Source organism: Lepisosteus oculatus, chromosome 17 (assembly GCF_040954835.1).
Source record: "Lepisosteus oculatus isolate fLepOcu1 chromosome 17, fLepOcu1.hap2, whole genome shotgun sequence".
Lineage (NCBI taxonomy): Eukaryota > Metazoa > Chordata > Actinopteri > Semionotiformes > Lepisosteidae > Lepisosteus > Lepisosteus oculatus.
Window position 1 is genome coordinate 15,580,937 of NC_090712.1, and position 27,728 is coordinate 15,608,664.

Here is a 27,728-nt window from a genome sequence, read left to right on the forward strand (position 1 = left end):
ACAGCCCCTTTTCTTTCCATTGAAATTTGTTTAGTGCTTTTCAGGCATCTTTCTTAAAAGCATTTTTTTCTCCGTTTTTATTTTGTATTCATTCAGTTTTACTTTTAGATGTGTGCATTCTCTAAAAGTGCTGCCATTTGATGTTTTAAGATCACAGAGAAAAGAGTTTGGTTTGAGGAAATGAAACTCGGGCACAGCTCTGCATAGAGATAGAAGAAAAGGTTTTTATGCCAGTCGGTCCAGCACAGCTGTAAAACCACCTAGAAACGGTGTGGGAAAGAGTGAGAAGACATTGTTCAAAGTTGGATACATTCGAGTACAAAGAAGAGATACAGAGTTTGTCTTATGTTTGCAGTCCTGTTCAGCCATATCAGTCTTTGTCATGTCTCTCTGCAACCTGTTGTTTCACTTGAATCTCTGCTGCTCCCAAGTGTGGGCTGCTGTATTATCTTTCTGCACAACAGTCTGGATTTGAAACTCTATTCTTGAAAATTGAAAATGCAGCTTGTGCTCATTGCCTGTTAACTACATTCCTCCACAGTATATTCTGAACGCTGCATCTCACAAAATTAAGCTTATTTTTAATTTATGAAAACAGTTTCTTTCCCCACACCCCACAACGTTTTTGAAAGCAGAAGTCGCTGGAGATACTGAAATTCTTTGGCCTGCACTAATATGTACAAGGACTGGCTGGATACATCACTGTGAGGCTAGGTTGATCATTTTAGGACCTTGCTTTGAGAAGTCGACTATAGGAAAAGAGCAGCATTACGTCACAGCACTAGTGTTGACTTGCAGACTCCACAGGCGGTCTATAGAATGAAAAAGCAACGCAGCACTCTTGACACCCAGAAGCACAGCCCATTACTTTTCCCCAAGAATCCTGGGTAGCAATTGTTCAAAAATGATAATTAGTGTGTGTGGGTGTGATGGAAGCACAAATGAAGAAGCTTTCACACTGACAAGCTGAGGGAACCAAAAATCACTGAAAACATCTTTTGGCAGATACTTTTGTCCTAGATTAAATGGTAGCATAGTGCACACTTGCAGTTCCTGTTAGAATGTGTCGGAAAGAGTAACTGCTATTTGAAACATAATTTTAAAAATAACTTTGATGAAATAGTGACTTCTTTTAGACTTCTAAACATGAAGCAATGGACTGTTTTTGGTTTGGTTTTGTCATAGGAGGTTATTGAGCTCAAAACCGACAGTATTGCGAGTTGGTGTTCAGTAATAATGATCTGAGATTTTGCCTGTAACAAAGAAGGCGGCCTCAGATGTTCAAAAAACACCTTTGCCCTCAAGAAGATGATGAGGATGTGTCCCAGCTCATTCAGATCTCGACTTCACGTGGAGTCTCCTGTTTTCAGTGGTTTATCAGGAGAGTCTGTCTATCATCCACTGTCTTGAGACCAAGCACTATGCGCATCTCCTTTGTGATTTATTTTTTAGCCTCCACGGATGACACACTGAACCTTTACAACAATCAATCAATTTTCTTTTATGGGAGGCTTTTTGCTTGGTGAACACCACCTCAAATGGGCTTTACAATGAGTCATATTACAGTATACCAGAGTAAAAGAAATGAAAATGATAAAATGTATCGAAAAGTAAACAGCCTTTAAAAATGTACACGAGGACAAAGTAGTTAAATTTCCCTGCATAACTCGTTAGATACTTCTTAATCTATTTTAGCCTAATTTATATTTGTCTTTTTCTTGACCATTTAAGGAAGAACAAAACCGAGGGAAGCCGAACTGGGAGCACCTAAACGAAGACCTACATGTATTAATCACTGTGGAAGATGCCCAGAACAGAGCTGAAATCAAACTGAAAAGGGCTGTAGAGGAAGTCAAAAAGCTATTGGTGCCAGCCGTAAGTATTTCGGTTGTTTTACCATTGACCCTGGGGTGGTTTTCATCTAGAACATGTGATGCAAAATGACTATTTTTTTCTCAGTCGTATTCATATGTGGAAATTAGGTTTTAAAGTCTCCAAATTTCAGGAGACTGATTAAAGTCTCCAAATTTCAGGAGACTGATTATCACATAAGTTCCTGGAGATAGTTTTGACCGTTATCTTGCAGCTGTTGTTTTTTTTAAGGTGCTGAACAATTTAATGGGAGTTCATAATGTTCAGGAGAAGGACAAGCTCATTGCTGTCTAGATGGGGAAACCTTTTGCTCTTTAGACCATTATTTCCAAGGGTTTACCATGCTCATAGCCCTCCACCACCATCACTTTCACAGGCCTTTGGTTTATTATAGGGGTGTTCTGAATTCCTCATCAGTATGTCCGGGCAGTCGTCCATCAGATCAAGCAAGTTAAGGAAACTGTCAGTTTTACAGTCTTGCTTTATCTGAATCATTATTGGGGTTTGTCTGTATCTGCTGTACATGCTGTTAACTCATTCTTGGCAGTAGTGCTTTTGCCCCTTGGGATAAACAATTGATTGTTAAGACCTTGAATAATTCTGGTAGGTTATAAGTTTGAGAAATCTGGAATGATATACCATTAGACCACCATTAAGGGGCTGCACTCAATCACTTCTGTCATAAAGCATATGTAGGTCAACACTAAAAATAAGAATTATACTGTACAGTATGTGCTTGACAGTGTTGATAAAATATGCTTATAATTGTCTCTTGCAATCATGTGGTTTTATTTCTTTAAGAAATTATAAAGCCTGAATTCAAAATATAATTTTAAAATATAATGCAAAATCCTTTAAAACCTTAAGCAATTTTTACTTTCTAGAGTATTTCATGGAAGTCTTATTGAAATCTCTAAAGACATATCTTCAAGAAAATTGATTCCTTACAGTCTCATTCCTGTTTCAGTCTCATGATTAATGGTAGGATTAGCTCAGGTAGTACAGTGAAGAAATGTAATTTAGGGTTAGGGTCTTATCGTATACAATACCAATGTACTTGACCACAGTATTGGTTGTTGTTTTATACATGCCCTGAATGCTGTGAATTGATACAGATTAAACTCCTTGAGCTTGTCCTGTCATACAAACCTGGTTGATTTGTTCATTTATTTAGGAGGAAAGAATGTTGGTCATTATTAAGTTTGCCTAATGTCTTGATCTGGTGTTTTACCCACCAACATCAGTTTGTGACTTTGCTACAGTTTTTCCTATTTTTAAAATCAGGATTCGGTATGATGATGAAAGAATCAGGTATCCCCCTTACTGTTCTCTTTGGAATAGGTCTGGACTCGCTGAGATACAATCAGAATACCATAAATGATAGTATAAGCTTTTTTCTGTAATCTGTTTATTGTTCTTTTCTTTGTAATTAAAGCAATTCAGTCAGTTTCTAAGTGGAAAAACAACAGAAAGACTACCGACATTGTTCCTGGTTCTCATGATATATTTCACAGCCGAAAATCATGTTGTTGGAAAGACAAAGCAGTATTCGCCAGTTTCTTGCTAGCTCGCAGCGTATGAAATATGGTCCCTGTCACAAGTTACCGACTGAGTAGTGTGTCACCAACCTGGTAAATGACAGTGTTTAATCTTTCCTTGAGATGGAGTTTGGGATTATTTTCCCCGTATATAGCATACTGTACTCTAAGGGTGTGTGTACAAATTAAAGTAAATTTCTTCTGTCCAGCCAGCAGTGAAATTTATCTTCTGGTCGTGTTTAATTCATGTTCGCAACACTAAATTCAACATAACTCCAATTAAAGTCGACCAACACATGGCAGAGTTAATAGCAAGATGAAAATGTTTTCAGATTGTTATTGTTTACCTTAAGGGCAAATGTGTTTCATAGATCAATAACAAAAGATGTGTGGCTCACTTAGTTTCTTTTCTGTTGGAAAGAAACGTTTTTGAGTATTTCCATGTGTCTTCAAAGTATAATATACAATGTAGTGCCTAAAAATAAAAAAAACAGCTTTGCTTTGAATATGCATCTTGATAAAACTTGCTGTATCTGTAATTCATATTTCGCTCTGCATGTAGCCACAATTTCCTTTAAACATGTGAAACCGTAATTGGGATAGATCATTTTGAAAATAACCTATAATTAAGTCTAATTGACTGCTCAAACTTACTGTTTTGAATGCAGGAATACTGTGTTAGTCTTGGTGTACAGGGAATTCTGCATTTGCACTACTGTACTGTATGTTAGGCGCGGAACAAAGTGCAGATCATGTGTATCAGTGATTCGACATCAGTACTTCTATACCAGGAACCGAGCACGTTGAGGTAGAAGAATGGAACAGAAGGGTCATTAAGTGAACTGGACAGTTGGGAAATGCAGTTAAGTGACACAATACAGAACAATTAAGGTTAGGAACAGAGTTTTATCACTGCCAGAGAAATTAGTTAAAAAGTAAAGAAACTCATTTACCTCTGTAAGGATAGAGGGCAACTTTTATAGAGGTAAACTAGCAGTATCCTACCTTACATGCGTGGTATTGTCAGGGCAAATAAATGTTAAAAAGAGAATATATCTATAAAGCCAACATGTTAAAGGTGAATATGTTTAACTATAGATTGAATAAGGCTTCTAATCAGTTAATCAAGGCATTAGTGCTATACATACTGCAATTTAGTGGTGGCTTAAATGAGTCTCCCTCTATGTATAAAGCACTTCAAGATCCTTTGGGATGAAAAACAATATATAAATGTAAGGAATTATCATTCTCATTATTTATATCTTCCCGATTAAAAGTCCCATGTAAAGATTTGAAGAATTCTTGATACTTTCGTTTTCTGAATTATAACCAAAGACAGCATACAGCAAATCTTTCTCTTTATTACTGTCCGGTTTTTAAAAATGAATACAGCATAGCAGCATTCTAAACCTTTTGCCCTTTAAAGCCAATTATCATTAATTGCAGTGTCCGGTGATCTTGTACATTGCAACAGAATGTCAGCAGTTATTCTTTCAGGAGACAGAAGATCTGACACATTTAATTTAAAGCAGTCAATAACAAAGGCTTTATGAGATTATTGTATTTAGTACAATGACTAGTGAGATCTCTGATATTTCAGTATTTTGTTTGTAGGGGGACTTTTTAGAGGGAATAGTATTTAAAATTTGTATGTCATCCTGTGAGTTCAGAACATCATCTGTAAGTTGAAAATGGTTGATCCGTATAATAATCATAAGAAGGCTGTGCAAGTACAGTCAGTTAATTTCATGTAATTCAGTAAATGTTTAGCAGTGCTTGCTGATCTGTCTTTTCCAAGAACTTTTATAATGGCACAGACTGAATTTGTTTTTCACCATTGCACTATTGAGTTTGGACTTTAAAAAACTGTTTTTTCTTGCCATGACTTAGGAAGTGAAAATGCAAAGGTTGATAAATTGGAAAGAGGAATTTACATAGCAACATATGACAATCTCTGAGAACCTTTAAGAATTATCTTGCAACTACAGAAGTGGCAGATGGTCATTTGGTGAAAGATTAATCCACTTTAAAATCAGACTTTCTAGCACCCTGTCCTTTTTGTGTCTGAGAAATCACTGTAACTTTCCATTACAAATTGTGTTTGCATGCAACCTGTCCTATTGTTAAAAAATTGAAATGTGTTCAGTCTAAAAATAACTTTAACAGTGCATTTGAGCTTTATGCAAAGTAAATTGTGAATTGTGAGTTAAATCCTAACCAATAAGTAATTTACACCTTCAGCAGCAGATGGTTTACTTACTAAAATCATTAATTCTCTTCATTAATTGCTTTTATTTGAGGGTGTAATGTTGTTTTCTGAGGGAATTCAAAGAAGATAATTCTGCTTTTAAAAGTGCTTACACTTTAACACTTTCTTACAGTGAAGTGTACTGACAGACTGCTCTAATTAGGGTGTCTGGTATAAAAGCATCTATTGAAACATTTAACAGTCTAACCTGATCACGCTCAAACTATAGATGTCATTATAGTTTTCCACTTGTTTTGAAAATAACAGCATTTAAAACCTATTTAAGCACCAATATTTTAATATAATTAAGTTATGAGTTAATTTAAAGGAAGCTGAACAAAAATCATACCTAAACATCATGTCCTAAACTTTGCATTGTCAGTAAAACTACGTTATCCCTGAATGGGCTGTCCTGTTAAATTGTACATTGCTATTTCTTTTGATTTGCCAGTGAATGGTTGCCAGTTATGAAAACTGGTTCACAAACGCAGGCTATGATGGGAGCATTGTGACATTAACTGAAGTAACTTTCTTACCTGACTGGTGGAAAGCAGCACTGAAGCAAGGTTATCATTTTTTTACTGACCTCTGGTGTGAAACGGTTATCTTAACAGGTGAACGTTGCACGTGGAAGGAGTGAACTTGTAGCTTGTTTTGATTCTCTCTTTTTCATTCAGTATTATTATGGGGGCATGGTGGGTATTTCCTATGAGGTAAGGAGTGCAGATAAAATAAATTGTGGGAACAAATTGTGGGAGAGGGCAACAGCAGTTGGACACTCCATAATTTTTCTCATGTTTCCAGGACGTCTTACTCATCTTGCTAAGCTCAAGTGTCAGTGCCCTCGTCCAAGGAAACCTGGAGTGGAAGCTACTACATATCTGTGAACTCAACTCCTGGTCAATGTAATGATTGCTGTTTGGTCTCCACTGTTCTAATTTCCTCTTCAGTTAAAACTTAACATAACCTGACGTTTTGCTTAACGAAACTGTGACGGGCATTTTTGCCTTTGTACTTTTCTGGCTTTAGTAGTCAGTATTTTTGTGTGGTTCAGTGTGGTCAGTTAGTGCTAAGTCCAACAGATGTCTAACATTCATCTGAAAATTGATTGACTAAAATTCGTCTCCCCCTCCCACACAAACAAGCAGTCATACATCACATGACGCTTTTGTCTGAAATGAATCTTTTTAGGGGCAGCTCTATCTATAAAATGTGAGTAGCTGAAATTAAAAGAGAAAAGCTGACATGCATAGATACAGGCTAATACAGAATGCGTGACCTGCATTGCTGTCTTAATTGATTTAATTACTGGTTATAAATTAATGTAGAGCTCAAGACAGTAAGGTCAGGCCACAGGAACCTGACTGAATTCTTAAGTCTTGATGCCAACATTAAGCAAGTCATGAATGGTAATTAAATGTTAGCAGATAATTATGTGACAGTGGGTGATTAAAATATATAAAAGCTTTGAAAAGTTAAAGAACAGAAAATTATGGTGAATGTTTAATCGCTAAGATAAATGTGCCACCTCTGTATTCTTTGGCACAGAAATGACAATTAGCCTCACTTCAGGAGGCTGGTAACCCCAAAATATCTATTGGTAATATTAGGGATTAAAACACTTTGGCTAATATGACTTGCCATAAGGCAGGCATTTGTTAAAGTCTGTATTGTTCTTAAAAGTGCTTCCTGCTTTATATAAAGTAATGTAAATACATTTATACATTTTCTATAGTATTTTTAAATTTGTATATATTGTTCGTAATGTATTTAGCATGTTAAGACAGTACAAATCTTACATTTTGCAGTATTTTTACTATGAATACCACTGTACTGCTTTTATTCTGAGAAGATAAACATGGTGCTGATCTTTCAACTACGTGAACATGCCACTTTAAAAATAATGAACATATGAAAACTATTAAAAAAATTGTGACAGAATGAAATGAAAAAATAAAACGCAGTTGTTCATATTGCACTCACATGGCACTACCCTGTGTAAAAGCAATTTTTAAAGCTCCCTGATCTGGAAAGGTTGTGCCACCAATGGACTGAGGTCTGGGCCTCTTAGTTCAATCTGTGAGAGGTGGAATCCAATAGGTTCCCTGGGTGTTTCTAAGATGTCATCACCTTGAGACCTGATTTAAAAGGTTTAACTGGCAAACATAAGCCTCAACCGACCATCCTCTACAGGCCTGAGGCTGTTGTTGATTTAAACCTAAAAGAAAGCTTGTTGTGTAAATGTCCTTGAGGACCAGGAATGAGGACCTTCACCCAAGACCATGGGTAGGCAAAAAATAAAAAGATTCCGCGCTTATACTGTGATATTGTGAAGTCTTTTTTAGGTAAATGTAAAATGTACAGCTTAACTTCTGATTGTTGCCTTTCTCCATACTGTATTCTGATGTAGTTTTGTGGAGATTCCATTTTCTAAAGTATATTAATAATTAAAAGCAAACTGCCTGAACTTAAGCATCCTTTCTTGAGTATCAGAGGAAGCATAGTAACATCCCATGGGGATACCACGGTAACAGCACCCCAGGGCTTTTCCTTCTAGCTTGGCAGTGGCTGAGTGACAGCCTTGCCCTTTCCTAATGATGGAAACCAGAGATGTGGGTGAATGTTTAATCTACTTTAATGCAATGTGTACTTTGTGAGTTTACAGTTTTCTTTCCCGGAGAAAAATTCATTACCATTGTCATGTTTGCCTCCAAGGCCTGTAACAGGTGAAGAAATGAGGATTTTTTTTCTATTTGTGCAAAGATAACAGTCACTGCACTGCCATTTTTAACTTCCCTAAGGTGCTTAATAATCCTCAGTGAAATTTACATACAGATTGAACGCATGAAGTGACTTTTGAATTGCCTATATATACCTCACTGTAATGCAGTGGGATAGGTGCATGTTAATGTCATTTTTACTTCTTTGTGACATACTTTCTTTGGGAATGAAGTCTGTTTTGTGTACTGAAAAAGATTGTGCCAAAGTTTGAAACCAGTATATCATGTAGATTGCAACAAGTGAAAGAAAAGACCAACACATTCAGGGAAAAGGATACAATAATCCGATAAAAAGATCCATTAGGAGTCATTTGTTCACTATGATATATTTGTTTACTCCTAGAATGATGAATGTGTTGCAAAAATGCAGAACATGTTTGTTTTCCTCACTAGTTTCAATAGTCTTTTGTTGTCTTTTTACAAACTACTTTCATATCACAAAATGCAAACCTTTTTTTTTTCATTGTTCTAATAATAAAAATGGATGCACCCTTCCATTTGTTGAAAGTTTGTAAGCGGAATAATATTTTTACAATGTTCCCATGAGGAAGTTGAAGCCATTAATTTCAAAATGGCTTCATAGCCTCTTGATACAGCTGTGTAAGTCTAAAGTCGAAAGCTATAGTATCCTTGTGGAAAAATTGTCTCTGCAAAGCCCACTGTCAGTTATTCAAGCATTTCTTTACTGTGTTGTAGAACTGAAAGTCTAAGTTGGTTGTCATTATACTGTATGTTTGTTTTATCATACACTGTTTTAAACTGAGCTGCCATTAGCAGTGTTCTTGTGTTCGAAAAGTATTAACTTTGCTGATAGCTGTGTACCTTGTAAAAAGAGTGTTTCTGCTCTTACTTGTATCCGCAGATACAGCCTATATTGTTTTTTTCTGACTAAGCAACATGCACATGCTTAATTGTTATAGTGATGTGCAAGTACAGTATCATCTTTCAGCTGTCTTGTCTGTGTGCACCATGACTGCTGACAGAGAGAATCTGTCTCCTTGGTCAATGTGTGGCAGCCAAGCTTGTCTATCACCACAGCTCGTGCGAGTCTCCCCGGGAGCAAGGCACGGCTAACCACTGAAATGAGCTTTATTGACAGAATTGATTTTTGACACCGTATTTATTGCAAGCAATCTGGATTATTTATGACCAAATTCAATTAAACCTTTAATTCTATGAAGACTTCCTCTGCTCCCCCCACGCGTCCTGGACTAAAACAATTGTATAACCCTGTGTGCAGTCACAGGATGTCCTCCCAGTACAACAGTACAACCTCTGCTCACTTTACTGATGCATAGTTGCTTTATTAACCGATAAACCACATTATAATGGTTTCTGTTACTCTGATGAAAAATAAACTAAGGATAGAATAAATGCCTTTATTAAAAATTATTACAAACTAAATATTGCAGTTAACATAACTGGGAGCTAAGGTGAAGACTGTTAATGTATTAAGAGCCTGCGGACACAGTGCAAGATGTGTATTGATAGAAACCAGTGAATTTAAATAAAGGTTGAGTTGGTGATAATGAAAGAGATCTGTGAATGACTTTCATCACAAAAAACAGAGCTTCATAGTAGGAAAAAGCTGTATGTATACCAAAGCACACTTTTTGATATTAAATAGTTACGTTTTGGCATGTTCATATTATCTGTAATTTGTATTATTGTTTATCCATACAGTAACATAGGTGACAGTTAAATGAGTATTTGGAATTTTTTTCAGTCAGTAAATACTTCATTTGCAGTAGTCCATGAGTGAGTTAATTAATTTGGCACCCAAGTCAACCATTCAGGTCTCATGAGGCAGTAATAACTCCAGCATGCAGATAGTAAAGCCTCTGACCAGAGTCACGTGCCACCATTTCTAACACAGCCTCCCTCTGTTGCATTTTGTTTAATAGGAATTACATTTTGTATTTTAATTTGTATTAAAAGTACAGGTTTACAACCAAGCTTTAAGAACTATACAGGTCATTTTAATTACTTAGTGCTGTTGCTTTAAGTATTTTTATTTTACCGCATTTTAAATTTTACTAGTGTTTTAATTGATTTCCAACGTCTTGTTTGTTCTCCATGTTATTACTCCTTTTTGCAGTCTTTATTGTTACTTTGTACTGTTTAGTCATTTTTTTTTTAAGGTGACATTTTGGACAAATTAGTAAAATAAAGATGGACCGATGTATTTCTATAGTTATAATATATATATAGTTATAAAAATCCACTGGCAAATCTGTTTTCACGACATTGACTGGTTAAATATTTTTACTGCTGTTCTATGAACAGGCGGATAGCTCAATATTTACCATTTCCTATTTTTAATAGGATGTCTGGCCATGTATAAACACAGTATTGCTGCTTCTTTCCACTTCTGTCTACCTTACAAGCTAGGCTCATTATTAATATACATTGTGATACATTATATTTGAGAGTATCAACATCTGAATCAGTTAAAATAAAAAATGGCCAAGCAGTTTATATTAATCATGTCTTATGGTGGCACTGGTCCACTTTTAAGAGGCAGGTTTCCTGTGTGAATCACTCTTCTCTGACTCTCCCCACTCTGTTCCTGATCACATGGCTGTCACTGCCTGCCGAGATTCCAACCTGCCCAATTACACAGTAAGAAGATTGTACAATAGTATCATGTGAGGCTAATTTTGGGCAAATTTCATGGCCTTACATAAGCATTTATGCCTTAGAAAAAGGCCACATAGGCACAGTATATCTCCTGGTTTGATGCAGACCCTAAAGAACCTTTCGGATCTCATGGTAGAATGTTATTTATTAGATGTTTTACGGTATGTGTTTTTCTGTTTAGATTGATTAAAATGTTGGGTAAAAAAGTTTTGTATGGATGCAATCCAGTAGAATATTGTTATAGCTGAAGAGATAATAAAATGTATAAACAAGTTCCAGTTGTCTCATTTCCAGCACCATCTTTATTTGATTTCATAAGAGTTCGTTGTTTTGTTTCACTGCAGGAATACTCCCTTGACATTAATTGTATACTCAACAGCAATTACAACATTCCTTAAATATTCAAATAGATTTTTTTTCTAAACCAGTATATTTTTTATTAACTTTTAATGAGTTACTGTGCAGTATGTCAGCATTTGAAGTTAAAAACTTGTTTTGACATCTACTGTATGTAAGACTTACAAAAGTAACGGAGAGCATTCTTCAAAGACTTTTCTGTTCATGTTTCAATGTAAGGAGAGGTATTGTGAATAAATTAGGTTGGTGATTTGCAAGTTCAGATAACAAATATTTCGAACATTCTCATACACAATAGAGATATTTTGCAGGAGCGCTGAGGCTTGCTTGCTCCTTCTTCCCCTGAGACAATGACCAGAATTCTATTACACAGATCAGCTGTGATAAATGCAAATGACTGTGATAAATACCAGCATAGCCGCCATTTATCATCAGTGTTTTTTCTACTTTACTGGCCATCATCATTGATAAGTAAATAATAGAATTAAATTAACATCAGCAGTGATGGAAAATCTGTGTATGCAAATTCAACTGATTATATATGATAATGCAGTATATGGTAAATTGTTTTTTAACCTCATTTCATTCCTTTCAAACATCATTGCATTGCAACATCAGATTATAAAGAAAGGATTAAATTAACTGAAAGCATCAGTGTTTATTTGGTTAATATTTTTTATGTCAAATAAAAAAGCTGTGAATGGAGATTTGCTTTTTCTTCTGTCTAAACACTGATGATCACTTGATTAAAGCTCAGTTTTTCTATTTTCACAAAATGCATGTTAGCTATAAAACCTTTAATGTTGAAAACACATTTCCCCATTCAGTGTCTATTGCAATATTATTGCTTTCTGTGGAATATTTAAAAGAAGGTTCTTAATTTAAAAAGGGTAAATAAAAGTTGAGTTTAGGTCCCTTGATTGAAGTAAGTCAGTTAATGAGAAATCTCCCATCTTTTCCAGCAGATTTGTTTACTCATGCCTACTGGAGCAAAATTTCATCTCAATACTGATTTTACTCAACAGTAGATATATTGAACCAAGTTGCTATTGTGTATCAGTAACATTTGTTTTAAAGAACCTGTTAAATTGCTGTCCAACAGTTGTTGCCTTGAATCATGGTCTCTGTTGAATATATATATATATTAGCACTTTAACCTTCCTGAATCCAATTCCCAAATGTTAGGCTAACGTTTTTCTTTTATATGTTGTATAATTGTAGATTCAGTCAGAAAATATGTTAATAATATTTTCTAATTAATTTTATATAACAAGCTCATTTTAAGACAGAGCAGCATGTGCTAGAAATGAATATTTAGAGTCCAGTTTCAAATCTTGTCCAGTTTTCGTTGCAGTAGTTGCGACCAGTGATTCTTTGGCACCTTTGGATACAGGTGGCCCTCATTCGCCGTTTCCTTCCGAGCAGGAATTTCCAGATAAGCATGCAGCACTCTCAGATTTAAATGGAAATGGATTTGTTAGGATTCTAGTTAAATGGATGGCTGTTTGTTGTGTGGTGGTACAATACATCATGTTTGGTTGCGTTTGTTTCCATCACATACATCCCAAAAATTAATACAGTAACTTCAATTTTTAGTAGCTTTTCTTCTACAGATACTATGTTATGAGTTGGCCTATGAATGGTTTTGGGATGGAAATTTATGTTTACATATATTACAATGTTGTGACATCATGATCTGCTATGTTGTAGACTTCTCTTCCATACATTTACAATTTAGAACAAGCACTTCTAGAAGATCAACGAAAAGTATATACTGTACATTTTTATGTTAAAAGGTGAGAATCATAGGTTAGATATATGATGACTCTCACCCATAACTGCAGTCAGTAGTGTTGTAGTTGTTATAAAACGATAAAAATGTCAGTAGTAATAAATGTTTGAACTTCATATTCAGTTTTATACCATTAGCACAGTAGACAATACAAAACATCTGCATCCCAGATTTATTTATTATACTCATTAGCTGAGAATGTTGGCACAGTCTGCTAAACCTTACCAGACCATCAACAACAACTAAAAACATGAAATAGTAATAAAACAAAAAGAACATTGTTACACATGCATATTTGAAACTGAAAGCAAGCACAACAATCAAGATAAATAGAATTTGATTTTAAAGATTTAAATTTTGAATATTTATTTTGTACAGAACTCCAAACACTCTGTAGCTTCTGAATTCTATGTGAGGAACCTTTTTGTCAGGCATACCATGCTTAGAAACATTTAGCAAAAGAGCAAACCATGGTGTTTGCAAATGTAGCATGACATTGGCTTCTGTACAATTATAGGTGAAAACGCTATTTATTAAGATATATTACAATATAGGAACCACTTGGCTGCCTCAATCCACCCCTGTTGTAAATGTGTTGTTGAATGTTATGTGAGTACATCACTCATTCAAAGTATTGAAGCAAAAGGTCACAGATTTTAAGTTACTGCAACTTTTATTGAGAGATCCAGATAAATGTGTGGCCATTTTTAAAATAGGTGTTGTACAGCACGTCTCTTTTAATCTGTGTTTCAGTTTTGAGGAACTGGAACTCTTGAGTGTGCATGTGTGTCCATTACTCATTAAAAAAGGCCAGTGTCAGTAGAAAGTGTTGTCACATGCCAGCAGTGAGTCTCTGTAGTCTTCTGCAATGTTGCTATTGATAGCAATAAATGTTCTTAGACCCCCCCATCCACCCCCCAAAACCACCAGCACCAATACCAACCTCCTAAAGATGCTGAAGGGCTTCATTTAATTAAACTTCTGTCTATCAGTACAGCAGGTACTGGCACTTTGCCTAGGGTCTTTGCAAGATAGATGGAGTTTTAATTGTCAGTCCAAAGATAAACTGAAATTTAAATGGAAACATGCTCAAAAGCACGAGAACCAGTGGCTAGTCCACCAGCTTTGTAATGTTTATACTGTATGCAAACCTGTGCAAATAGACAACTAAGGTTTGGCGCTCTTGATAATCGTAGTAAGCTCCCTTGTCCTGCCACTCATGCTCATTGAGGAAATATCTCCCTCAAACATTTTTATTAAATGCCATCTATCTCCAGGGAAGCCGAAGCTGTTTGTTCCAGTTTTGCCCCATCCTCTCGTGCCTCGCCTCCTCTTCGATTTTCCCCTTGTTTTCCTTAATTTAACCAATTCTACCAGGAGGATTACAGCAGTTTTGTAAGAGTATAGAGAAGTAGACTGAGCAAGAAGGAAACAAAGCAGAGGGCAGATGCATCCTGGTTTCCATGACAACCACCCTGCCAGGGACTGTGAAGGTAATTGTAATGAGGCCTACTGTAGGCAGTCTATAACCAGCTGTTAAGTCATTTTTCTAAGAGTTACTGTTATTCTTAACTAAACCACAGTATCTTCATATGGCACAGCCTTTCTGACATGCTATTCTTTCTGGACTCAGAAATATTAAGGAGTGGAAATGAAATTGAATTTTCATCTCTGGATTTATACATTGTGGCACAAGGAGAAGGAATTTAACCTCTTCTTCCTAGCTTAAGGAATTTTTAATAGAAGTTGGGAAACAGATCAGCTGTATTTATTTTTGTTCAAATGTAAAAAAAACATTCTTGCTGACTCAGACCTATTTTGTTGTCTGCAGTGAAGTACTGTACAAATATGTGACTTTTGTGCGGATGTAGTCCCTCTTTCCATTAGTTAAATTTTTAAAACATTTTTGGGAAACGTATTAAGGACTAATATCAAAGCAGGTTTGTTGTAGATCTGTTTTTAATGCTTTGAATGAAGGAAACAAATTCATGGATTCCAAAAACATCTTTTGTGCACCTAGCTGGAGCTTTTGAATTTAGTATAGACAGAAATGCACAGAGTGATACACACTAACGTGAGCCAAGAAGAACTGGAAGGACCAGTACTGGGTACTTTCTGTCCTAGAGTTGAGCGAATCAAAAAGGTCACAGGCTGTTCCCCGTCTTAGAGAATAAAACAGTGTTCTTTCTTTGGCACAGTTAGGACTACCAGAAGTGATTTAGTCTAAGCATTGCCAGTGTTAATGTACGTGTGTGTTTTTGATAATGATGTCAGATGAGGAGATGAGGTTGTTTTGACCATTTAAGAAAAAAACGTTTTATTTTCCTTAAATGGGGAAATCATGTGTGTTCCATCTGCTGTTGACAGCACTGTGGCTCAGCACATGGTAAGGTGCCACATTCAAGGGGCTCATTAGAATGAACCGTAATAACAACACCTCCTTCTGGGGTGACAACCTGCCCCTCAGCGTCCTGCAATGGCAGCCTTTCTGGAGAAGCCTCATAATTGCTATCTGTTGGGAGGAAGCTGCCTGAAGTAATTGCTTCTGTGAAGAAACTAAACATTGTTAAAACAAGAAAGAGTACAGAATGGTGAGAGTCTGAAAATACTGGAAGTCTGACGGAACTGAATTCAGGCTTGACTAGAGGGGGCTAATTGGGAAATGAAAATTTGACAAGTAAAAAAGATAAGTTCATATAAAAAGTGAAGAAAGGCAGTCTGATCCATCTGCAGTGTAACAATTAAACATGACACAGGATGTGGTTTCTAGCAAGAATCAGACTTTCTTTGTCAGTATTTCTGACTGGAAGGCTTTGCACTGTTCGTCTTTTCCTAAGTGTTGCAGTCTCTGGACTGCTTGGTTTCTTCTCTACAAATAACTACTGTTTGGAAGCATAATTCTAATTTAGCTTTATTTTTTCAAATTAAAATGTAGTGACTCAATCCATTGGTAACCAGTTACGCATTAAGAAGGCTTTGGGGTCCATTTAGGCATGTAGCATTAAAGAATTCGATCTAAAAATATCCTGCTCATTCTGTTTGGTTGCTGCAAATATGTACTAGCTACGGTATACAGAGTTTTGTATTTGTGAGACCAACCAATAGGGGGAAAGATTAATACAATGATAATTGTTCTTCTTCAGGAGCTGTTTGTGACATGTTACAAACACATAAAGTTGAATAAATTATTGTGGTAATGGTCTCTATAACAATAAAATAAAAGCTCAGATGTTTTCATTGTTCCAAATTCAGTTTGCTGGAGGTCTTACTGTATTTTTCTGGCTATAAGCTATTTGCGAGACATTGCGACAAGACAACTGTTTTAAATTATTGCAGTTATTATAGATAATAGGTGATCTGGCACAGACAGAGGGAGAATGCGAATCAGAGCCATCAGTAATGACATCGGAAGTTCCAGCTCCTTTCATAAATCATGACCTTTACCTGAAAACATAATATCTGCACTGGCCTCTCAGAGCTAACAGAAAGGAACTGGTTAGACCAAGCAGATTACAGATCTGGACAAATCCTAATGTAATAACACAGTATTAGTGTCTGCAGCCATGCTTCCTAGTATACTGCTCCTCTGGTCACCTTGTGCTACTGTGATGTGTGGATTGATAAAGATCCTTCCTACTAGTATCATTTCCCTCAAACTTTCTCATTCTCTTGGGTGTTTATTAACTAGGTTGAATTTCAGTAACTTTGCTAATGAGCAGCCTTGTTTAAAAGTCTTTTTATTGTATGAGAAGATGAAGATGCATGGTATAAAATATATTGCACATAGGAGTTTATGAACTCTACAAACAGAGAAATTGCATATAAATAGCATAATAGCATATGTCTAAAGATATATGTAACCAATAAACTTTGTCCATCCGGTGTGTTTAATGTAAAGCTTATTAAAAGTAGCCTTCTTATTTGAGATAGAAATATTGCCGCTTCTATTTGATTAATATTTTGATGAGGAGGAGGAAAACGCAAATTATTTTATAATGAACAGGACAAATAAGTTATGATGTACATTTTATTAATTGACCTAAATGGCTGTGGTTTCCCATAATAAACATAAGTTTGCAACTGAGAGAAGACCTCAAGATTATTTTCATTTTATCCAGCCACTTCTTGAAGGAGCCCAGCCTGGACCCAAGCGCTTTGCTGGGAACACTGTTCCAGACACCTTCAACTCTTTGTGTAAAGAAGTGCTTCCTGTTTTCAGTCAGACATGATTGCTCTTGTAGTTCTGAGTGCTCTAGTTTCACTGCTGTGCTGAAAGCCCCCTTCATTATCTGTACCCTTTGGGTTTTTAAATACTTGAATACAATTTCCTTTAAAAGATGTAGTTCTTTTTAGAATGTCAATTGTTCTTGTAGCTCTTCATTGAATTACTTCTAACTGTAAAATATCTTATTTGACCACAGTATTCTAAATGTCTTACTACTGCAATGTAAAGCTGGCACATAACTTCCTTGATATATATCCATCATTGTTTGCTTGTTTATGGTGACTCTTCACAATTATAATTCAATAGCTTAATTAGTATATTATACCATTCATAGAAATGTAAACATTATGAGAGAATGCAATAAGAAGTTGTGAATTGCAAGAATTACAATGACACAGAGGTAAAAGTATGGTCTTTTACATTTGTAAAATCCATGTCTTTTTATCTGCAGTTGAAAAACAGGTCTGTCTCGCATGTTATGGAGAAAAAAAAGTCAGTGACTATCATAGCAGTTGTCTGCATTAAGAGAAGTGTTATAAGTTATTTTTTATAGAAAGAAGAAATCACCTACTGTATCAGATCTGTCTTTATGCCTCTTGCACTGCAGAAGTAGGAACTGCTCGCAAATTCACAGATTTCTTTGAGCTGCCCATTAGGTTATAGCAGTTAATCATATAGTGAAAGTAAAACAGAAATATTATTGTCTTGATTGTGTGTCATTCAGTTAAAAGCCAATAAATCCTAACAAATTTCTCCCATTTAAGATTTGCCAAAGTTTCTTATAGCCATGCAGTGTACCAGGAAAGTATGACTTAGTGAAGTTTCAATCTATGTAGTGTTATAATGAGATTTCTTGCACTAAGGTCCAGTTACACAACTTTGTGGAATGGTCCTTCCTTCCCTTTGATATCTATGGGAAAGAAACAGTTTTTTTCTGTCAGTCATAGAGCATTTTAATCTGAATGGAAATCTGTCTGGGGACTTCAAGTGTAGTAATTAGCAGTTTCTTCAGCATGTCAGAACAGAATTACTGTTGTAATGGTTTTGCTCTAGGATAAAGCGATTAAGTTGGGCTCTGCCTGCCTGCCAAACAAAATGAGTTTCCATGGTTTTTGTTTTTTTTTCCCAAGTAAGAAAAGAAAGTGTGTTTACTTGGTTTTACTGGTTGTTTCACTGTCGGAAATGAATGATGTGCAAAGACGAAAGTTAGAAGGAGCCTTGTGATCTTAATGAGGGCGCAGTGATCTGTGCTTCTGTCTGATGAGCAGCTTATTAAGGCTAAACTGTTTCAGCTGAATGCAGTACAGTAAGCACATTTTCAGCACCGTGAGACAGTTTGTTTCAAATCCCTCGAGCAAACAGTAAAATCTGATTGTTCTAAAAGAAAATTGAATTTCCACTTGCAAAATTGGATCCATTCTTGAAGTAATGCTGTTTAAAAATGGCTCTACCATGTGTTTAGTTTCAACAAACATGAACCCTTTATTGAATTTATTAAGCTTTCTCCTCTCATGTAATATTTATTAAAACACTTGTTGAGTATTATGTGAAGTTAAGTGGGGTGAGTGGTAGGGGAGAGGCTTACTGTCCCAGTAAGATTTATTTTGCCGATTTACTGTATATATATACATGTGATCTTTGACATCCAAATCCACAGCGTTTTCATTTGCTGAAAACTACTGTCTCTCCGTTCTGCTGAGGGACTCTGGCCTGCTGACTGTTTTGCAGCAGGCGCGTCACAGAGAAGTGAGAAGATGTACTCGATGCTTTCACATGACGCCTGAAGAGATGAGCATCACTTATGCTTGTTTAACCTTCAGTCTTGCACCACAAGCCAGCTGATGCAGTAGGAGCTAGAGTGTAAGCATTTGGTGGTGGCTGTCAGAAGAATACACCTGATAGATCTTGAACTTTCCTGTTAGATTCCTTCATAAGAGGCCTGCAGTGACGTCTCTCAGGATGGCCGTACATCTAAATAAACAGGCTATGACAGGAAAGACTCTTGTGATTTCACTGCCTTAGGCAACTTCTGCCTGCGATTTCTGCACTGCGCACAATATTTGCTAGTCATATTCAAGTGGATTATCATGCCGCCATGCATTCAATAATCACTCCCTAGTAGTAGTTTGTTCATTCATTCAGGATTTACATTTCTTTGCTTTTGGTGAAAAAGAACTAGTGGAAAATCTAAGTAATTCTTTTTGCCTTTTTATTTTACTTTTCTCACTTCTAAAGTATGTGTATTGTGTATATTTTAGTTTTATGGAAATGCTTCTAGTTAATTTATTACGCCTCTAAGCCTGTGCTGGAAATACAGAAAACTGGTCATTGTGTTAAGCTCCTATTAACCTATTAAAAATGAGCTTTATTTCAGCTGCTGCTTTGAATACAACAGTGTCAGTATTCAGTCTTCTGAGTTTTCATCCCTCCTGTATGTATGCCGTAAAGGTCAGAGATTGCCTGTAGTGTTTTTTTATGAATCCTTTGTAGAACTTAAACAAAGATGTGGTACTTAATTATTAACGTGATTCCCTTCTTCTGAGATTCAATATCATTTCTCAGGCAAGGTTTAACTACTGTCTTTCTTAAAATATTTACAATAAAATCACACTTTATTAAGTGCATGAAAATATCTTAAATCTCAGATGTTAATGTTCTGTGTTTAGCCATTTTGACTACTTTTACCAAGGCTAAAACATTTTACTGCTAGTGAAATAACTGTTTGAACTCATCATAAGTTAATCTAACAGCTGTGAGTGTCCCATGTAAATTCCTAATGTCTTTGTAATGATACAGCTGGGAGCCACTGGAATCCTTAAGGATCTTTTTCTGGAACTTGAAGTTACACAGAAAAGGGTAGGCAGGGAAAAAGGTATTAAGTGTTCCTTGCTGACTGTACCATCTAGTCCCACAAGGATTGATACAATTTTGTGAGATATTCCATATTACAGTAATATTTTTATGGAGTCTATAATTATGTTCTGTGTGAAAGATGACATTGTCCCCAGAAAATGAGTATATACTGTAGCTGTACCACACCTAACCCTAGTGGCAGAACACTTAATCATTGCTTATACTGGCACACCAATGTTACCAGTGTACACTTTAACTTTTGTTTAAATAGAGTAACTCCTAGCGATTGAACAGCACTCTTTAGTTACCACAGGCCAGCTGAAGAAACGTAATCTGTATGAAACAGATCACCAATCCCCAGCTTCTGTCTATTCATGTGCTGATTGTGACAGATGTGTAGCAACTTAAATTTGGTATGAGAGAGCATTCTCTTTCATCTTCTCATATCTGACTTCTTAAAGTCAGAATCAGCCTGTCTGTGATTGCCCTTTAATAAATTAAGCACAGTGTCTTTAAAAACTGCCTTTAATGTTTTCCCTCACATAAGTTAAAGGGGTTTCTCCTTTGGAATTATCCTCCAGTGAGTACACCTCAATAGTTACATTGCCAGGCTTTTTATTTTCATCCATATTTCTTGGAGGCATCCTTTCAAAACCATGCATTTGTGTGCTAATTCAAACTCCTCACCTCACAGGCTTGCTCATACCAAAAACACAGCGCTGGACCTTGTGACAGTTTCTCAGATGCATGCAATCCTGCCTTAAACATAAAGTGCCTCAAGAAGTCTACCTTTGTGCATCTTTGTCCTTATGCATGGTTGGTAAACATGCTTAATATTTCAGCAGAAATGTGGATTATATTTGTGGCACTCAGGGATCCAGTGACTGTGTAATGACACGGAGTACTTCAGTTTATGGTAGTTGCACAAGCTTAACTTCTTGATTTGCAAGCTAGGGGAAATAAAAGGTGTCTGTGGTTTGAAGCCTGTGGCATTCCACTCCTTAGTGCTGTGTTTTATGTCTGCAGGAAAAGATATTTCTGCCCTTTCAGCTGGAAAAGGAATTGTTGAGTGCCCAATGTAAATGTTCATGCCATAAAGGGTTTATCTTTAAATGTCTAATATTGAATCAGTAATAAGCGTCATGTACAGCAGATAGTGCATAGCAGATGATGGCTAGGTTAACATACACTCACTTAAAGCCCCCAAGTTTCATCTTTTGCACTTTGGAAATATCATATGGAACCTCTTAAGCTTGAAAAACAGTTGACCTAATGTTTAGGTTTGTGTAATTATTTCACCATAAATATCCTGGCCCCAAAGTTTATTATTTTGAACCTGAGAGATTGTCACTGAAGGAAGTCAAGAATCTGGGTATTTCCTAAAGAATCTATTCACTGCAAAGAAGAAAAAAAATATTTGACAGATAGATTGATATTCCAGGTGCTTGTAATGTGGTCTTTTCAGAAACTCCTCCACAGTATGTTGTCTAACAGCGCAGTTCAAGTAGAAACAAACTAGCTTAATGATGGAAGAGGAAATCAGTGCGCAGATGCACTAGCTATGCCATCACACAAGCCATGCCATGCCTGTGAATGTCATCTGAATTCACATTAGGGGCCACCAAAAAATTGAGAGGCAATGCTTTGTTCAATCATGGTGATTACAGTATATATATTGTCTTGTAAATAAAATACATTCTGTATTGTTGAATGTATGTAGAAAAGAAATCAATGTACTGTAACTAAATCAAAACACCTTTTTATTTTTGAGCCATGCACAGCACTGTACAAGGCTAATATTGTGTAACACCTTTCCGCATCAAACAGTCCTGCTTCGTGAGTTTACGGCCTTTTTCTGGCAGAGCATCTCTTCAGGGTTTCTCAGGAAGTTAGTTTTCCGGGACACCTTAGTACAGATCCTCAGTATCAGTGGTAGGAGAGCCATGTTTTAATTTAATTTCTTTTTGTGCTGTACAGGAGGGATCAGTTTGTATCTATTTTCTTATTTCTGTTGATGCATCTGTATCATTATATTAACCCTTTCAGAAAAAAGGGTTTAGGAAAAGATTTAGATTTCTTGTTAATGGAGTTGAGCACGTTTCAGTTTCAGAGTCTTAGAGTGGGGAGTTGCATTGGAATGTGAGCCGCAAAGGCACAAAAAGACGTAGATTCCATTATGAAAAGTAAAAAAAACTCTGACACCTGAATGTTGTGCTCTTTCTTCATTGTTAGTTTTCTGCAAGGAATTATCCACTGCTTTATTTTTTTTGTTCTCTGTGAATGATTTTCCCAAAGCAACTGACAAAATTTATCTAACTACTAAAGGTATTTTATTTTAGCGTAAAGCACATCAGGGAAGAATTTTATTGTGATTTTAGCTGACTATCAATCAAAGCAATGTGATGCATTAATGACTAAAATATGATTAAAATCATAATGATTTGTCTGAGTTTCCATCTGTTCCCTCCTCTGTACAACAACACAGCAGACTATCTCATGCACAGCATGTTTGTCTGTTGTTAGAAATTGCTGGTGAAAAAAGTAAAACCCTGCTATTCGTTTTGCCAGAAATCTTTCAGAGTGGGAGAATTTTGCCCCAGGATTATGCCTGAATAAAGAATGTGATGCCTGGTGTTTTTTGCTGTTTTCCTTTTGAGATCTCCCAGTGAGGCACATTTGCTTCCAAGCATATCATTTATGTTTGTCTTGAGATTCTGAAAGCAGTGCCTCGCTCTGACTTTTAATCCTGCTTAAAGCGTGGTGTAGGAAAACAACTGCATTCAAGTTTATGTGTTTGTTTTTTAGCCACAGAGATTCTCTTTGAAATAATAATGCTTGTAACTGTATCTTTCTTCTCTCTGGTGAAGAAATTCTAATGAAATGAAATTAATTTAAGTTCTCTCAGTCATCTCCCAGAGATGATCAACTTACAAACGTAATGTGAGAAATACCTGTGCGGTCAATGTGCTTCTATTAGTGTCCTGTTTGTAAGGTATTTACCTTTCAGCAGTGTGTTCTTCAGTTTCTACCACATGGAAAAGTATCTGGATTTGTTTGTATCAGGAAATGCTAGTATAAGTAAAGTAAATTGATATATTTAAATAATTAAGCCTTAATTTGTAAGTAAAATGGGAAAAAATACCCAAGCAGTTAATCTTAATTTTGTGTCTGATTAGTCATGATGTTTTTATGTTTCCTCATGATTGATTTTACACATTCAGCATACTGTATGTAAAAACAAAACTGGTACAAATTTTTCACTCCATCACTATGTGAGAGCGGTTCTCTAAGATTAAAGCTTTTTGGGGATTATTTTAATGTTAAAACAAACACTTAAGTTTACTGTGATTTAGTATTGTGCCAAAAGAATTACAAGATACTTCTGTCTTAGCCTTGGTCTGTTACTTTTCAAGTTAGCAATTTATTGTGGGTTTCTCTGTTAACAGGTGATAGATTTGCTCTTTGTGATTCTTTTCAGGATTAAATGCAAAGGCAGAGTAGCAAGACATAAGTGGTATTTTTGGTGAAGCCTGACTCTAAAGACAAGCAGTTTAATGTTGTCGCTTAAAGAGGTGCCATCCTTCAGACGAGACATTAAGCCAAGGTGCTGACTGTTTGGTGCTGTAAATACCCCATGGCACTGTGTGTAAAACAGCAGAGTTCTAAACCCTGATGTCAGTCTCTAAATTAATTATTTTGAAGAGCGTCAAGAATCGAGATGTTTTTTAAATTCCATTCCAGGATTGCACATTCTCTTCAAAAGTTCCCTCTTAATTCAACTGCCGATGCAATTTCTCATTTGTACTGGTGCATAACCATGGCCGTTCGTCACTCAATCGGTCCTGCTCTTCAGAGGTGCAAGAAGTAGGTGCACTCATGTACTGTATGTAAGGCTATTGGAATATTTATTTTGTGTTTATTTTATTGCATTATTAGTAGCGGTAACAGTACACGTATTAAATATTACCTGAATTCTTGGCTGTAATAAGTCACATTGTTAAATATTTCAAAGCAGGTTGATATAAGCCACTTAAATAAAAAACAGGTTCACTGTAGTTTAAGCTTGGATACCTGCCAAAGCCTGAAATATGCCCCTGTGATCCGAATTTCTCAAACGTTCACTTGTGCAATTACGTTGCGAAACATTTTAGAGTATGTATTGGAGGCCAAAGGAGACCAGAAACATACTATAATGCTTGTTTATATAATTTCACAGGTATGTAGGAATACATACCTTGCCATTGCATGTATAGCATTGCTGACTTTCGGTTGTGTTGGTGAAGAAAAGGAACAGCTAGATATGGTTAATTAGCTACCAACTACTAAATGGTATAGATGAGCCAAGCAGGCAACCACTGTACAACTAAAGGTATAAGTGAACAATCTGAGTGCTGCCCCATCTTTGCCTTGATGTACAGTACTGTATGCAGTGTATCAGGGTCAGCAAAGTCACGTTTCTGACACGATTGTCAAAATGTAAAACCTCAAGGTGTTAATTGGAGTTTGGGTATTAATATTTTTATGATTTTTGTTTTTTACAATTGTTTCAGATCATACTGTATGCATGACATGTTATATACAGTACGTCTTAAAAACGTTCTTCCAATGGTTAATGAAGCACTACATTAGTAGTAAGTGTATGAAGGGAAAGTGGACAGCAATTATTGTTCTCATCGTTTTAATGATTAACGCATACAGTATACAGTACAGTAAATACAAGTCCTGTGATTTAAATCATACACCAAGACTCGAACATGAACAATTAGCATTGTTTTCTACAAAAAAGCACCTAATTATTGTCATGGTAGTTTATACCTTTAAGTATCAAAATAGTTTAAAAAACACCCATATTTGATTTGCCAGTACTATAGGCATCATGAGATCCTGCTACATTGTACAATATTACACATAATAAATAAATATAACTTGCATATTTTGCATATTACGTACAATGCCATAGAACATCATCGTAGTTATTTTCATTTTATTTATTTTCATGTTTTTGTTACTATGCATTTTCTTTCCTTTCAACTTTATGTATCTAAACAAAGCGGCGTGATAATGATATAAAATATTGTGTATATGAAGTAGACAATGCCCATCTTAACCAAAAGGATTTGTGTTTGTTCTGGGCTCTTGGCTTTCAATCCTGTGGTTCAGTCAACCTTTTGAGGTATTTTGATGCATTCTTAATGCAGCACATTTCGTGTCTGTAAAGCCTATTATGGAAAGTGCTGCTTATGTGACTTTTATGTTTCTGAAGAATTACTTTACACAGAGTTATTTTAAGGGACCCCTAAAAAAGTGCTGTGCTTGATTGCTTGTTAATAAGATCGGTAACGGTGCCTCTGTTTCTGTGCTTCAAGTCTCTTATTCCTTGGGTAAGTGTAACACACAGTACAGTGCATTAGTTTCCAGGGCATGGGTGCAGAAAGCATTGAAAATCAACTGTAATTACCAAAGAAATCCCAGGATAGAGAAAGCACATCTGCACTCTGTTGTTATGTAAAATATGATCTACAGTAGCTGGCATTGAAGATTGCATTTCCAGTTAGGTTGGTGTGTTAGGCAGTTTACGTCAGTAGGGGTCACTATGGTACAACAGTGCTTATCAGTCCTAATCAGTGTTAACTATGAAACTCATGAGGATCACCAGTCAATATTCCCTGAGTGTCCCCTGTCTTGTACTGAGCCCATGATTTGCCTTTTATATTGCATTGCTGACTTACTGTACCCAGCCAACAGGACCACTCGTCACTGCATTTCAGTTACTCTCCAGCTCTCTGTTTTCTGTTAGTCATTGCTTGATTACCCCCATAACTTAATTTGCATTGTTTCTGAGCTTTTATCAAGACCCAAATGGAGATAATACTGTATATATAGCTTGTGCTTTCAGTAGTGACAATTTGCAATAAACTGTAACTTCTTATATTTTCTTCTACTCAAAAGCTCACAATTCTACCATTTTGATAGGAATCAATACAGCGGTCGAAACAGCATTCAGCCTTCATTCTGAGAAACATACAGGACGACGAGGAGTATCTTGGGTTCTCATGACTCTGAGTGCCCAATGACAATGAAAACCAAGTACGTTTTCGGAGCCCCGTGGATGGTATTGGTTAGAGCTGTAGTGTACATGTGAATAACAAAGTAATTTGCTGGTCACATGATTGTGTAGTCATCCAGCACTTTGAGGCCATTCAACCATCAATAGAGCCTTTGTTTACAATCTCGGTCTGGAAATCCTGCGCCTCCGTTTTTATCCCAGGCTCTGTAAAATAATAGGCCACTAGTGTGGTGCAGGCTGAAAAGGAAAGCTCAGTAAGTAGGAAAGAAAGCCCGCTCCCTGGCAACATGCTGTCTGGAGCTGCTCAGGCCTTCAAAGAGAAGGTCATATGACTGACATGCTTGTCCCCTGGAAAAAAGGCAGCTATAATTCTTCATCTTAGTTTCCTGTATTTTTTAAATGGCGAGTGAATGCAAATCCCAGACAGCTGTAGGACAAGCTGGGACAAGCCATCCATCTTAATTCACCATTTCTTTCTTTTTCCTTTTTATCAAGGGAGGGGGTTGGGGGGGATGTTAAAAAGCCTTGAAAAGTAGTGATTCAACAACTGTTTTCTCCTTGGAGGTCATAATTCATAGTTCTGAAATACTTTATTTGAATATATATGAATGCATGACCTTTAGGCATTTTTTAGGCAATTTTTTTTACTATTGTAGAATTTACAGATACAAATTCTGCCTTCCCTCAAATGTTGTGTTTTTGTAATACTTGATATTTTATTACTGAAAATTTAATTAGAATGACAACTGTCTTTCCTACCTTTAAAGCTTGAATTCAAGCCATTCTTATTTTGCTTTTAAAAACAGAACCACATTAAGCAGCCTAAGATAGACAGTGGAAGATACTGAGTATCTAAACAGTTAAATTACTTATACTTGAATTTTTTTTAATTTTCTGACATTTTTGTTTGTTATTGTGCATTTTCAAAACATGTCATGACATTTATACTATAAGTATATTTGGGAGTTCAGTATTAAGGAGTATTTTATTTTGCTGTTAGGCCAACAGTGAGCCAGCATCTTCTATTTTTTTACGTAAGTTAATGCCCAGTACTATTGAGCAAAATCCAACACAGTAAACTAAAAAAAAATGGTGAAATTGATTTAAAAACAATCACCACTGAGATTTCTTATGTCTGTTTCTATAGTGACAGAGATTTGCCATATTTTCGTTACAGAGTTTGACTTGAAACACATTTTGGCATACAGCAAGTCACCTGCTGAGATTTTGTTTCCCCAGAAAAAGTCAGATCTATCGACAATAATTTGCCAGTTTGCAGGAAGCCTATGACATAAATTGAATAAGTCTCACACAGGGCAAGATAGCACAAACCGATAAACTTAAACCTGTAAAAGC

At 36.1% G+C, this 27,728-nt stretch overlaps 1 protein-coding gene across 6 annotated transcripts in view; it reads left to right on the forward strand.

Moving 5' to 3' along the window:
- The window catches only part of LOC102697252 (KH domain-containing RNA-binding protein QKI), a 130,390-nt gene that overhangs the window by 79,847 nt on the left and 22,815 nt on the right, over positions 1-27,728 (forward strand). For all 6 annotated transcript variants that reach the window (XR_001480334.2, XM_015362941.2, XM_015362940.2 and 3 more), the window contains exon 4: positions 1,732-1,875. Coding sequence is in view for 5 of the 6 variants with exons in the window: in XM_015362941.2 (XP_015218427.2) it covers positions 1,732-1,875 (144 nt within the window). In the remaining variant the exon portion in view is untranslated. The remainder of the gene's footprint in view (positions 1-1,731; positions 1,876-27,728) is intronic.